General features: G+C 52.6%; 2 protein-coding genes across 5 annotated transcripts in view; one reads left to right on the plus strand and one right to left on the minus strand.

Annotated features, from left to right (window-relative positions):
- Positions 1-13,801, minus strand: part of KCNJ9 (potassium inwardly rectifying channel subfamily J member 9) — a 55,618-nt gene that overhangs the window by 4,385 nt on the left and 37,432 nt on the right. For 2 of the 4 annotated variants that reach the window (XM_049694552.1, XM_049694555.1), the window contains exon 3: positions 1,259-2,165. In XM_049694552.1, coding sequence (XP_049550509.1) covers positions 1,259-2,108 — 850 coding nt within the window. In that variant the 5' untranslated portion in view covers positions 2,109-2,165. Of the gene's footprint in view, positions 1-1,258; positions 2,166-3,213; positions 4,382-4,406; positions 5,588-13,801 lie in introns of those variants that run through there. The other 2 variants (XM_049694548.1, XM_049694545.1) reach the window with 2 other exon arrangements.
- KCNJ10 (potassium inwardly rectifying channel subfamily J member 10) overlaps positions 11,911-13,801 on the plus strand; it is a 32,609-nt gene continuing 30,718 nt past the window's right edge. The window contains exon 1 of the mRNA XM_004284454.2: positions 11,911-12,122. The gene's annotated coding sequence lies outside the window, so the exon portion shown is untranslated. The remainder of the gene's footprint in view (positions 12,123-13,801) is intronic.

The following is a 13,801-nucleotide window of genomic DNA, read 5'->3' on the forward strand; positions in this document are numbered from 1 at the left end:
GCAAAAGGGACACTGGGGAGAGGGGCTGCAAGGAAGAAAGGGAAGGGCTGGAGGTACAAAGGGAGAAGAGGGTTGGGCAGGGACTTCTCAGGTACCAGCAAAAATGTGCCAGCCGGTGAGATGAGAGGAAAGGAAGTAGGGTGCATGGGGGAGGGGGAAGGAGTTAGGGGAGTATTGGGGTGGGGAGAGGAGTGGGGAACACTGAGGCAGAGAGCGGTGAAGTAGAGGCTCAGCATGAAGGGCCAGGAAAAGGGTTTGATGACACCAGTCTGGGAGAAGCCAGCAGAGGGCAACACTGGCAACAGTGGCAGGAACTGCAGGGCCCCCTGCTGGGCCTTTGGTTATCCCACTTGCAGTTTTCTTCTCCACTTCTGGATCTCAAGTCCCAAAGGACTCATTTGCTGCCCCTGCACTGGTCTTATCCTACCTGCTCCCAAACCTTTCACTGTATAAGCCTGAGTTGGAGGTTCTGACATCACAGGTACATTGCTAGTTCCTTCTGGAAAGGGGCTTGAAATGTGCAGATCATCTATCCTTTGTCAGTGGAAACCGAATCTTCTGATGGATGGGGAAACTGAGGCAGAAGTGAGCCCAGCTATCAACCTCTCCCTAAGGTCCAGCCTAGGAATAACTCAGGCCATGGAAAACCTGCACCATCACATTCCAGGGGCCTGGACCCCTCAGTACTGAGAAAAACCCGGAACCTAACCCTTCCTTCCTACTCTGCACCCTAAATGCTGAAGCCAGACTGCCTGGGTCCAATCCAGACGTGGCCACTTATTTAGCCTATGACTGTGGACAACTTAACCTTTCACTGGGGCAATTTCCTCCCTGAAAAATGAGCACAGTAACAAGAAATTACCTTCATGGGGCTCCGATTAAATAAACCAGGAGGTGTAAAGTGCTTTGGAACCGTGCAGGGCACAGAGTAAGCACTGGGTGTTGTCTACTATCATTACTGTCTCCTATTCCCAGTGACACAGACCTCTCAGCCCAGGGCCCCAGGCCAGGGCCACTTCGGAGGATTCCTCCCAGCTTTCTCTCGCCTCTCTGGGCGGGTGGGGGGGGGTCACTCTTTTCATACACCCCTCCCAAACCATCTCATCTCGGCTCTCCTCCACCAGCCTCTCCATCCACCCCCCCACCCCCCCCACCCCGCTTCCTCCGCCCTGGCCCCTCTGGGTCCAATTCCCCGCCCACCCGCTCCCCTCCTCCCCCTGCACTTCCTCCTCTCCCTTCTCCTTCAGCCCGCCCGCACCCGTGGCTTCCACCATGCCCTCGAGGATGACGACGATCTCGAAGTCGTCCCTCTCGAGAGCGCGGCGCGACGCCTCCCAGAAGGGGCTGGCGGCGTCGATCTCGTGGCTGATGACGAGCGGTGAGACGAGGAAGAGGCGGTCGTCGCCCGTGTCAAAGCCCACGCTGAGGTCGGTCTGGTGCAGCGGGATGAACTCGCCCTCGAGCGTCTGGCGCGAGCGGATGAGCTTGGCGCGGATGGAAGCCTCGACTATGTGCGATGAGCGCAGGTCACCCACGCGGAACATGAGGCAGAGGCGCCCGTCGCGCAGCGACACCACGGCGTGCGAGGAGAAGACGAGCGTGGCGGCGCGCTTGTTGGGCTGCGAGATCTTGACGAACATGCAGCCCACCATGAAGGCGTTCACCATGGAGCCCAGGATGGCCTGCAGCAGCAGCAGCACGATGCCCTCGGGGCACTGGTCGGTGATGACGCGGTGCCCGTAGCCGATGGTGGTCTCCGTCTCGATGGAGAAGAGGAAGGCGGCCACGAAGCCGTTGAGGTTGTTGACGCACGGCGTCCACGCCGTGTCCTCCAGGTGCTCCAGGTCGCCGCGGCCGTAGGCGATCAGCCACCAGATGGCGCCGAAGAAGAGCCAGGTGAGCGCGTAGGCCAGCACGAAGAAGAGCAGGCTCAGGCGCCACTGCAGGTCCACGAGCGTGGTGAACAGGTCGGTCAGGTAGCGGTACGTCTCGCGCACGTTGCCCTGCTGCACGTTGCAGCGGCCGTCCTTCTCCACGTAGCGCTGGCGGCCGCGGCGCCGCGGCTGCTCCTCAGGCCCCGGCGAGAAGGCGGCGTTCTTCTGCGCCATGGCCGTGGCCGCGGCGGGGAGGTCACGGCCCGGGCGGCGGCGCGGGGCCTGGAGGGGCTGAGAGGTGGGCCAGATTAGCCGAGCCGCGGGAGAGGCCGAGACGTCCGGGCCTGCGCCCAGGGGCCGAGTGGCCCAGAGCGAGTCCCTTGCTGTGTCAGCCTCAGCTTTCCGCATCGGTAGAATGGGAACAATACACACAACCCTAGCCGTCCCCACCCCCATCTCACAACACCGTGAAGATCAAATGGGATAGTGTGTATGAACTGGATCGCACTCTGCACGACTATTTTCAGGGAAACGGGGTACCAGAGGTCTTGGTCCCACTGCTCTAACTGGGCTGTGCAGCACCTCACGGCCACCCCCAGGTGAGAGGCCCAGGCAAGGAGGGAGTTTCCTGAAACGCTTAGACTGTGGGTTCCTTCGAGGCAGGTGCTTAATCTTCCTCTCCTGTGCAGAGCCCTCCCTGCCCGAAGGCCACCCCCGCCCCACTCCGCCCTGGCTGATATCAGGCCGTCCCCTAATCCCTGTCTCCGCAATTCAACCTGCTGTCTAACCAGGCTCTTTGGAAGTTCACCTGGAGACTGACACAGAAAGTCTTTCCCATTCCTTCCTCCCTGAACCTCGCTTACTCTACCCCCTCCCACATCTTCTTCCTCTCAACAAGCTTACGAAGGAGAAATGGAAGTGGTGGAAAACGAGTGAAAAATCTCCAGTGGGCAAGGGTTGAACATTCCCACCTTGGGAAATTCCTACTGGAAATCCTCCCTGAGGACTGACCATGATCAATGCGGCTGTAGCGTCAGCCCCATTTCCCCTAGGTTATTTCCACAGTGGAGACAGCCTGCAAATGGGCAGGAGGACGGGAGAATATGAGATCAACATGGACAGCCGGGGTAAAGGAAGCACAAAGTTCAAGGTAGGCTTGCAGCCCTCTAGTATCCTATTCTTCATGAGCCGTTAAATCAGATAAGTGATTTAAGCACACACCTTTACCTCCTTCCTCCCTTCAGTTCGCCCCTCCCTCCCCAGCCTCCCACCTCCCTTGACTATCCTTAAACGGCCCCCCTCCATATGCCGCAAAGCTCACATTCCCAGGGAAGCCTACCTGATTTTGTTTTAAGTTCTTCCCCATGAGGAGCTCTCTGAGCTGCAGGCTGCCCTGAGAGAGAGAGACCCAGAGCCCTTCCCTAGGCACCCAGGGGCCCCTAGGAGGTATGGCTCGTATGAGGAAAGGTTAAGAATTCAGGACTTTTCAACTTTCCCTTCTTCTTGGGAATCAGCCTCTTTCCCCACTCCAAGGAAACCTGGGCTGGCTCGGGTAGGGTGATGGAGGGGAAGAGTGTGACATAAGGACCACAGATGGCCTGGACGTTTGACCAGGTCCTGGGGAGAAACTGCCTGGGTATGGAACTCCAAACCCAGCACTCTCGAATTTAAATTCTGGAGTGAGGTGTTCTGCAGCCAGACCTTTGGAGGGTGTGTGTGTGTGTGTGTGTGTGTGTGTGTGTGTGTGTGTGTGTGTGTGTTGTGGTGGGGTAGAGGGCAGGAGGAAAAAACAAAATGAGATGGCTTGGAGCTTAGGGGCATCCCTTACATTTCCAGGAGGAATCAGGGGACACAGGATCCAGGAACCCCAATGCAATGGCAGATTAGGGTCTTCCCCTCCCCCAACCATGAGCTTGCTTTTTCTCTTCCTGCAGCCCACGATGTCCTCGATTGGCTTAGAGATCACAGGTCATTCAGAGAAGTGCCTGGGCCCACTTATTCCAGCTTCTGCCAAGGTGGGCTTTCAGATGTTCTCTCAGGGTCTTAGGTAATCTGACCCCCAATCTGCCTGCTGAGCTGCCTCTGCCCAGGTGTGGGGAAGAAACGCCAGAGTCTGATGGCCCCCAGAACTCTCTCACCCGCCATTGCCCTGGGAATCTAGGTGAGCCTCACTTTGATTGTGTTTTATCTCCTGTCTTTGGGCTGCACTTTCTCAATGGGTGAGGAAAGGTGTGAAATTGTTGCCTCTATCTCAAGAGCAAAGACTCGATTTCTACACCTTCCCTCCAAAGAGTCCTGTTCCTCCAGCCTGTTCCTCCTTATTTCATGTGCATGCTGTCCCCCTTTCCAGAAGACCCCAGTGCTGCATTTTCCTGGATCTCCCTTTCTCTGGCTAGAGAGTGCTGGCCAGCAAGGGGGCTTATTTTTTGGAAGGGGATCGGGCGAAAACTCCCTCAGGAACCAGCTCTTCCCAAACCCCCACTTGCCTTGGAAATAGGGGCCCAAACCCAAGTCCCCTGGAACTCAACTCACAGCGTGTGGAGAGGAGAGTAGCCGGCAGCAGAGACCCCTGGGGGTGTAGCGTCCATGCCCCTGACACCGCCTCCCCCCCCACCCCAGCCCCCTTGGAGGGTGGGAGCCGCAGGCACCGCTGTTTCTCCTAAATGTAGCGGCAGCTCTGACTAGGACTTGCTATCTGTGTCATCCGCACTTCCCAGGCTCCCCTGCTCCTCTCCTGTTTCCACAGCAACCAGTCTGGCGACAGCTCTAGAGCATCCCCCTCCCCTCCCCAGTCCTGGGTACCACTAGAGGCTGATCCATACGCCATAGCTATTTTTAGCCAAAGTTCCTCCTCCTGGACAACTCAGAGCTCGCCTCTTCACCCCCTCAGGAAAACAAAACAAAAAAAAAAAAAAGAAAAGCTAGCATGCTGACTCTTTCCTAAGAAGCTCCTTGCTCTGGGAAAATACAAGCCTTGATGTGTTTGGGAATAAGGCATTTGGTTTCCTAGGGATTCACCTCCAGCCGGGCTTCTGGGTGCATGTGCTGCTCTCCGGTCAGGCCTGCGATCACAGTCTCCATTTTTGGAGAGGTCACCCTGATCCAGAAGAAGGTAGCTAGAGGGAAAAGAGGTCCACCCAAGGAAGGGAGGTAGGGTCAGAGGTTCTAATCTTTGTCACTGATTTGCGATGTGACCCAGAGGAATCACTTCCCTTCCCTCAGCCACAGTCGCTCCATCTTTCACAAGACGTGGATATGTGCAAATAGCCCTTTCTGCCTACTTTACAGGGTGTGCAGATCGAACGAGGGAATGTAAATAGAAGGGCTTTGAGGAGTAGTTTCTTAACAGCAAAAGGTCTAGAAACAACCCAAACGTCCAACAGAGAGAAAAGGCTAGTTGAGGGCTTACTAACTCTTCATTCAACACATTTTTGTGGAGCCCACGTGCCAGGTAATGTGCTAGGTGGGGCTGGTTACAGAAGTGGATAAGTCCCCGGCCACCAGGAGCTCATGGCCCAGTGGGGGAGAAAGATCCGTAAGCACAGAATACTAACACTACTACTGAGAATTGACTGAGCATCAGCTCTGAGCTGGACACGCGCCTTATTCAACAACCCTGGGCGATACCCTATGAGACAGGTATTATTTTCTCTACTTATAGATGAGAAAATTAAAACTGAAAAAGGTGAAGTGATTTACCTAATGTCACAGAGTTGGATATCGGCAGAGAAGTAGTCACACTCATACACCTGTGTCACACCCCCATGCTCCGCTCCCTTGGTGATGCAATATTTGTGGCAAAGCAATATAATCAGTTACTATGTTCATATATGTAAATGTGCATGCAGGTACACTGTTACATAAAAACCAGGACATGAAAGTATTCTTTTTTATTTTTGCCCGCAGCACCACACGTCTTGCAGGATCCCAGTTCCCCAACCAGCGATCAAACCTGTGCCCCCTGCAGTGGAAGCGTGGAGTCCTAACCACTGGACCGCCAGGGAATTCCCCAAAGTATTCTTATAAACTGATCATAACTGTATAGAAATAGCTTTAGGAATACTGATAAAAATCAGGAAAAAAAATTGGAGAAATGGAAATACTTCAATGTTTATTTTCCCCAGGGAAATAATTAAAAGCAGAGAGTGGTAGACAAATGCCAGGTGTTGCTAGTATCAGCATTATTATACCCAAGATATTGATCAGTTCTCCAGCTGCCTTAAAGTTGGAACAGGAAGATGTGAGCTAGAGAAGCAGGACGATATAGAAATGGATACCAGCAGGTGAGAAGTTCCTGGAATGGCCTGGCAAGGTGGAAACGGTGGTGCTGAGTAATATAGTCTCAGGAGGCAGTGTCCTGGGTTCAACCCCCAACTCTGTCCCCTATTAGCTGGGTGACTTTGAGCAAGTTACTTAACCTCTCTGACCAGTTTCTTCATCTAAGAACTGAGAACAGCTGTATTATCCATCTCTGGGGGATTGTCATGAGGATTATATGAGGCAGTGGTGGCACATTGTAAGTACTCAGTAGATGCTAGCTATGGTCTTCCTTCTTCTCCTCATCATCGTCTTCATCCCAGGCATCTCCTGAAATCTCCACCTACCCTGTGCCACCTTCCTCTGTGCTGGTGCCACCCAGTGAGACCTGCAGGGGGCACTCCTGGTACACCGCCCTCCTCTCCCAGCCCTCTCGCCTGTGTTTCTTGTTCCAAGTGGAAATATCGAGTTTTCAGCCCGAGATTGGCATCAGGAGGGCTGTTAAAGCCCCAGTCAACATCCCCGTCTCCTGGGCCTGGCCCTGTCACCTGAGCCTTGGGACTGCTAGCCTGCCCTTCTCTGTCCTGCCAAGCAGCTGCTCACGTTGGTTCCACTGTGCCAGGAGCTCAGAGAGAAGAAACCAAACTCCTGGGCAAGAACGTATTTGCATAGAACTGGCCCCATTTCCTGGAGGGGGAAATCACAGGGCTGGCAGCGTCCTCCGGAAGATGTATCAGCCAGCCCCCTGCCTCAGTGCAGCCTGCCTTGAGTGCGGCCTTCCTGACAAAGGAGAACACCACCCCCTCCCCTGCTTTATGGATCTGGCAGGTCCTGGACTTCGCCTGGTATCTAACCTCAATTCTTTGTTTATCATTGAACTTGAACAGAGTGAGGGAAAAACATGTTTTCTGAGGTACCAGGATACAGAAAAATAAGCAGGATCCTAGCTTTCAGGTATTATGAAGTAAAGAAAGCAACTTTACGAGGAGTCAATGAAATATGTCAGTACAGTTGTGACGACGGGAGATTGGGTTTGGAACTGGAGAATCTTGAGGGCAGGATGGGCACAGCTGGGGCCACATTGCTGGTCTATAAAGAACCTTGGTACAAGGTAGAAAAAAGGAACCCCCTCTGGGCAGATGCACTCCTTATGGCATGTAGCAAGTGGTACTTCGGCATAAGAATAAAATAAAAAGGGGAATCCCTCCAGTAGACACGGCTCCAAGCCATGATGCAAGGAATGGCAAACTGAACGTGGTTCAGTCCTCAGTTTTCCCCCTCAGTGGGTGCCTTAATGCAGTGCACAAACTGTACAACTGTATGTGGCAGCCTTGGGATCAACCAATCTGGGAAGATTTCCTTGAGCAATATCATGAGACTTCTTAGGTAAAAGGTTGGAGGTGGGAGAGGAAGCATGATGGGGAATACAGGAGATGGCTGAGGATATGAACTTAATGGAGCAGGGAGGCCAATCAGATAGATTATAACAATTTCTATAAATTCAAGGGAGATGGGGCGCTAGAAAACTCAGAGCAGAGGGAGCATAGGTTTGCAGGAGTGAAATGTGGCTGGATATTAGAGTGAAATGGGGAGAAGCAGAGCACAGATCCAGGACACATGGAGCCCCACTGGGCTTCTGAGGCCGAGGGCTTTGCTGGTCTCCTGGCTGAGTTCAGGAGAGCAAAAGGATCAGAACCTTCTCATACACAGGTCTATCTTGCTTTATAGGACTGGAGGAAGTAGACCAGGATCTAAAAGTCATGGACGTTAGAGGTAGTCCAGAATTAATCCTCACTTTACAGGTAAGGGATGGGTCCCAGGCAATTTACAGACAAGGATGGGTCCCAAGTAATTTACAGGTAAGGGATGGGCCCCAAGAGCATAGACAGAACTAAGACCCAGGCCTCCTGGCTCCTGGTCCCTGGTTGTTTCTTTATTCCCTGTTGCCTCCCTCCTACCACAGTATATTGGGTGTTTTAATAGAATTTCTGTCCATTGGACCCAATTAGAAAGGTACTAGAGAAACCACCTAGTTAAAGAAATTCTGGATAGAACCCTTTGGTAATGTGATTAAGCATCCCCTAACTTATGTCTTATAAATGTGAGTTCTTGTAAATCACGTTTACTGAAAGGAGGTGGTATACCTAAATAATGATCCATTCATGACTTGGTAGGGGGGTGGAGCTCAGTCCCTCTCTTGGATTTCTCCTCTGTGGTCAGGATTATACAGCTATTAGGTGCCCTACTACTAATGGAAATTGTTCAGCCTTGTGGGGCCCGAGCACTAAAATGCCCCTTGGAATCCTGTGGTGGGCGTTGTCAGTATCTCTATTTCCAGCCGATCCCTCTGACTGTGAAATGTTGCCTATTCTGAGCCTCCTCATGCCTCCTGACCCAAAGCTTCCCTCATCCCTTCCGTCCGCACTGGCTTTTCCCAGCAGAAGCCCCTCATACTGCTGCCCACTTGTGGATTCTCCTTCCCAAACAAGTTACTCACCCCTTACTGTCCTCTGTGCTCTGAAGGAGCCCCTGCCCTATTACAAATGAGGTAAAAGAAGAGATGAGGCCAAAGTGGGGAGGAGGGAGTTAGAAAGGAGCAACTGAGAATAAGAAAGACAGAACTTGCTAAAGTGAGGAAACAGGGGTGTCCTTAAAAAGAGATGGTTCCCCTAACTGCCATTTTCTGTGGGAACACTGGACATCGCAACCCTGGCAAATTTTTCATACCGATGTGTGCTCATATGGACAAGTTTATGTTTCAACTATGCAAAATCACTCTAGTGTTACCTCGAGACAAGCTTTGGAGTTCAACGTGCGTGGATTCAAATTCCAAATCGAACACTTTCTAGCTATGTTACCATAGGCGAGCTGCTGAAACTCTCTGAACCACAGTTTCTCCATCTCAAGTAATATGTATATCTTGCGTAGTAAACACTCACAAATATGAATTTCCTATGCCGTTTATTATTGATTTCCTATTGGGCTCCTGGTGACTGTTCTAGGACTTCTTTCTTTTGTAAAAAGACTTCGAAATTAAAAACTGACATTTGATATGTACAAAGGAATGTATACATGATGGATATCTGTGTATATGCTATAAAACGTAATTTAAGAACAAAAGCTCGATTTAAATCACTCTTGTAAAATTAGAAACTTACAGTGCCGTTCAAGTTATCTGTGTCTTTTTCCACAACCTCTGCACACCTGCTGTTATGGAACTTCTAAATGCTTTCTAATTGCTCAGTCCCACTGCCACCCTGAGTTTCAGTAAATGGCTTTTTTGAACTACAGAAGAGTGAAAAACATTTGGAAGGAACTTCTGCAGAGACTCCTTCACCACCAGGTATCTCTTTCTGCTCCTGCCCTTTGATTCTTTCTTCCCTCCTCTCTCAGAGGAGTACTCCAAATGTCGAGCTGAGGAGTTTGGACTGCGACCTGCAAGCAGGGGCCACCAGTTTGGGGTTTTGATCCAAGGGCACAGGGACTGACATTGTGAATACAGGTTACCTCTTCCTTTGAGACTAGAGAGAAGGGTGAAGGGCGGGTCAAGGTCCTGGGCTGCTAGTGACCTTCCTGATCCTGACAGTAGCCATGAAAGGAGAAAGGATATCCTAGAGACATAGAACAAAGAGAGACTTGACAGAATTTGGTGGTTTTGTTGACATGTCAATGGATGGAACATAGGGTAAGGGTGAAGAGTGAAGATGATTTTTAGCTTTTTAATCTGATCAACTGGGAGGAACATAGAAGTAAGGAAGGAAGTCATGAGAACTCCCAGCCTTGAGGAGGAAGAGGATGAGTTCAGTTTGGAGCCTGTCCAGGTGGGAGTGGAAATCCCCTGCCAGCCACTGGAACTGTGGAGGTAATGCTCTAAAGAGAGCCTAAGGCTGAAGGTAGAGATTTGGGTATAACTCAGGAACGATAGTTGGAGCCATGTAAGTGACGAAGGGTCCAGGAGCAGGACATGGAAAGAGAACGTAAGACTGAACCTTGGGTATTGGAGGAGGAAACAGCTGTAGGTTGGGGTGCGTAGGGGCAGTGGAAGAAGATGAGGCTGGAATGGCACCAGGTCCAGGTCATAAGAGGCCTTCTGTTCCATGGTTAGGAATTTGGACTTTACTTATAGACAATGGGCAGTCTATGGAAAGCTTAAATCGGGAAGTGACACAGTCAGATTGGTGTTTCAGAGAGATTGGTGTTTCTTCTTAAATGAAGGATTTCATGATCTGACAGATTATTAGAGTGGAGAAAGACTAGAGGTAGGCATTAGAAGGCTGCTGTAGTAATCCTGGTGAGAGGTGATGGGGTCCTGGGCCACTGGCATGATGATGAGATGGAGAGGAAGGGAGTGGGATTTATGTGATTCAGAAAGTAGATGCATTGATTAGATAAGGGAGATGGGGTGAGGAAGAATGAAGTCTAGGATTGCTGCCATGTTTCCTCTTGAGTCAAACCATTTTGTTCACCTGCAGATTAGTGTTCCTACAATTCTGCTCTACCTTTGTCTCCCCTCTGCTCAAGAAAACTTCATTTACTCTCCATTGCCTTCAGAGCTGACCATGAATGGGCACAGCTCTATATTTACTAGAGGTCTTCCCCCCCAACAAACGCTACGCTTACCTTCAGCCCAGCGGCCCCCCACCCCCGCCATGGGGGCTATTTGAAATGGACATTTACCCATCATAGGGCGTCTAGAGGCTGAACTGAACTAAAATGTCAAGTGCCTTTCCTCTTTTTCCCCCCACTATGTATATCAGCTCAATATGATAATACTGGTTACTGATTAGTAATTAAATATCTACGATGAGCAAAAATGGGGAAATAAATGTTTTCTTCCTTAATACATGCCAAGAGTGGGAGATTGTGGATAAAAACCTCTCAAAACATGGATTCAGATAATGAAAGAAGTCCTTCGTGATGAAAAGGTTGAGAACCACCACTCCGTATTCTGGTCCAGTGGACCACTTTGCTGCTGTTTCCCAAGCAGACTTGTATTTTTCCTGTCCTCCCAGGACTTTGTGAATGCAGTTACCTCTGCCTTAAATGCCCTCCCCACCGTCTCCCCGTACCTGAATCCTCTGCATTCTTTAGGGGCCTTATCGGATGGATGTCACGTCTGTCCTCCCACATCTGCAGGACCCCCTAAGTAGAGTGATCTTTCCCTTTCTGCTGCCTCCAGCACCTCCTGGGCACTTGGGCTGCGTGTTCTGCCCTCTCTCAGACCAAGCCACTGCAAGTGGGAATGATGCCTGCGCATTTCGCATCCAGGACCTCACCCTGCACTTAGAAAATGGCAAACAGCATGGAAATGGTGCTGAAGGATATAACCCCGTAGTCCCGAGCCCGCCCCTTCGGCGCTGCCTGTCGGGCAACTGGGCCGGTCCTGAATTCATTTCCACCTCATTAACTCGGCCCCAGGTCCGCCCCCGCCTGCTCCCGCTCTCGTTCCCCATCCCTGACACGACAGCCTCCTTTTTCTTCCTTCTCTCTTCCACTGTCATCTTGCCAGCTCGGCTTCTATCGCTTCGCCTATCGTCTCTCTATTTCTCCCTGAGTCTGTCTGGGTCTCTGTCTTTGGGTGTTGCTCTCCGTCCTGCTCCTCCAGCTGTTTGGGGCTCTGCTTCGTTGCCCCTACGCCCCACCCCCTGCCCAGTCCCCTCCAATCCCGGCAGCTCGGGCCTGGCGCTCCACATTCCCATTGGCCTGTCCGGAGCCCCCCGCCCCCGCCCGCCCGGCCCCTCCAGGTCCCTCAGTTCACGCAAAGTTTGGCTCTGCGCTGCGGAGGGAGGGGGCGGCCCGGCCCGGCCCAGCTCTGCCCCCGGCCGGCCCGACCCCGGCCCCGGCCCCAGGACCAGCCCTTATCTGATCCCGGCTCCGAGTTTAAGAGTCCTGGCCCTGCCCGTCGCACAGCTCCGTTCCTCACGCCTGCCCGCCCCGTCTGTCCGTCTGTCCCGCTGCCCATCCGAGGGGCCACTCCACCCCGGACCCAAGGTAAGACCCTGGCCCTGATGAAGGAGTGCTGCCGCCGCAGCCGGGGTCCTGTCCACCTCACTCTCCAGAGATACCGGGGCCCCCAGCCCCTAGGTCCCTACCCTGACTTGCCTCAGTGGTACCGTCCTATTCCCCAGCCTCCCACCGGAGCGGCCCCAAACGGAGCCTTATAGGAAGGGCTCACCAAGAAGGAAACTTTCCCAAACTGGTCACCTCAGCACTTTCAGCTAAGAAAGGGGCTTTCCTAATGCTCCTTCCTATTGGGCAGACCTGCAGTTGCATCACAGCCCTCCAACTAAATACAGTGACCACCACATATAACCATGCACCCTCACAGGCACTGCAGACAGTGCCCCCTCTTCCCGGGATCATCAGGTTACTCCCACTCCCATGCCCAGCCCCTTTTCCCCCTCCCCATGATGTGACATTCACATAGCGACACCCACTGATCACTAGTTCACACAGGGGAAGAAAACACCTACAGCTCAGGTTAGGGAGATGTAGTAGCCTGGTGTGACGGGGACCCCTGCCCGCCCAGTTTCTTCCCTTCATTCCAACTTGCCTCCCGCTTCAAGACACCTCTCCCCATTACAACCCTCCTCCCCTCGCCACAGCTGTTTCACACTGAGATCACCTGGAGGAGAGCAGCAGGGTCACCTCTGCTAGAGTAAGAAGGGCAGATTGGGTTCTATAACATCCACCCTCCAGGTGAGACGCCCCTTCCCCATCCCATCCCTTCTCCCCATCAGGAACTAACCAAGGGCACCTGCGTTAGGAAAGAGACCGGTTGGAACTTCCTGATTTGAGGGAGAAGTGTTGAGCCCCAGGATGCATGGAAGGACAAAACTGGGGACGCGTGCGCGTAGGACCTCTTGTATCTTGAGATCTCATGCTTGTTAACGAAGGGCCCCAGGCACAGCGAGGCAGATGGAGAAGTGGGGGTGCGGAAGAAGCCAGTACAGATTTGGACCCCAAAGGGGGCCTAGGCTTGAAGCCTGATTCTGTTGCTTATCGATACGTATTCTGGCTAAAGATTTCTGGCCCGTCTGCCTTGGCCATGGTGCTTGAAAGTTTTTTCCCCACCAGGACTGCTTTAGGCATTTCTGGATGGGAGGGAGATGATGATGGGAGACTTGGTGCGCTTCTGTGAGGAGTGACACTTGTTTAGGCGTGACGAGGGCCTGGAGTGGGTATCAGGAAACCAGTCTGAGAAGGGACCAGAAGCTACTCTGAATTCCATTCAGTTTCATCTTGAAATGCTGTTGCTAATCTCCAAGGATTTCTGTTCTGTTACGCGTTCCTGGCATGATGGTGGGTACCATCCTGTGCAGGGCTTGTTAATTCCTCATGGTATAGGCTGGGTACGGGGGACCAAGTGTAGAAGAAGCCAAGTGTCCTGGCTTATAGCTAGTTCTTCAGGGAGGAGGAAACGAGGGAGGAGGGGGAGGGAAGGCATCATGCCAGGGAGAGGGGCCAGGGCTGGTCTGCAGAGGCAACAGGCATGGCCCAGGCAGTGCCAACTCCTCTTCCCCGCCCTCCAGTCCTTTGGTGGTGGTGGCGAGGGAGGGAGAGAGGGGGTGTTGGGGGGTGATCTGGGCCAGTCCAGCCTCCCAAAGCCCTTGCCAACCTGGGTCCTGAAAGAAGCTGCTGTTTTCTGAGCCATCCCCCCGCCCCCCACC

This window comes from Orcinus orca, chromosome 1, assembly GCF_937001465.1.
Source record: "Orcinus orca chromosome 1, mOrcOrc1.1, whole genome shotgun sequence".
NCBI classification, from domain to species: Eukaryota; Metazoa; Chordata; class Mammalia; order Artiodactyla; family Delphinidae; genus Orcinus; species Orcinus orca.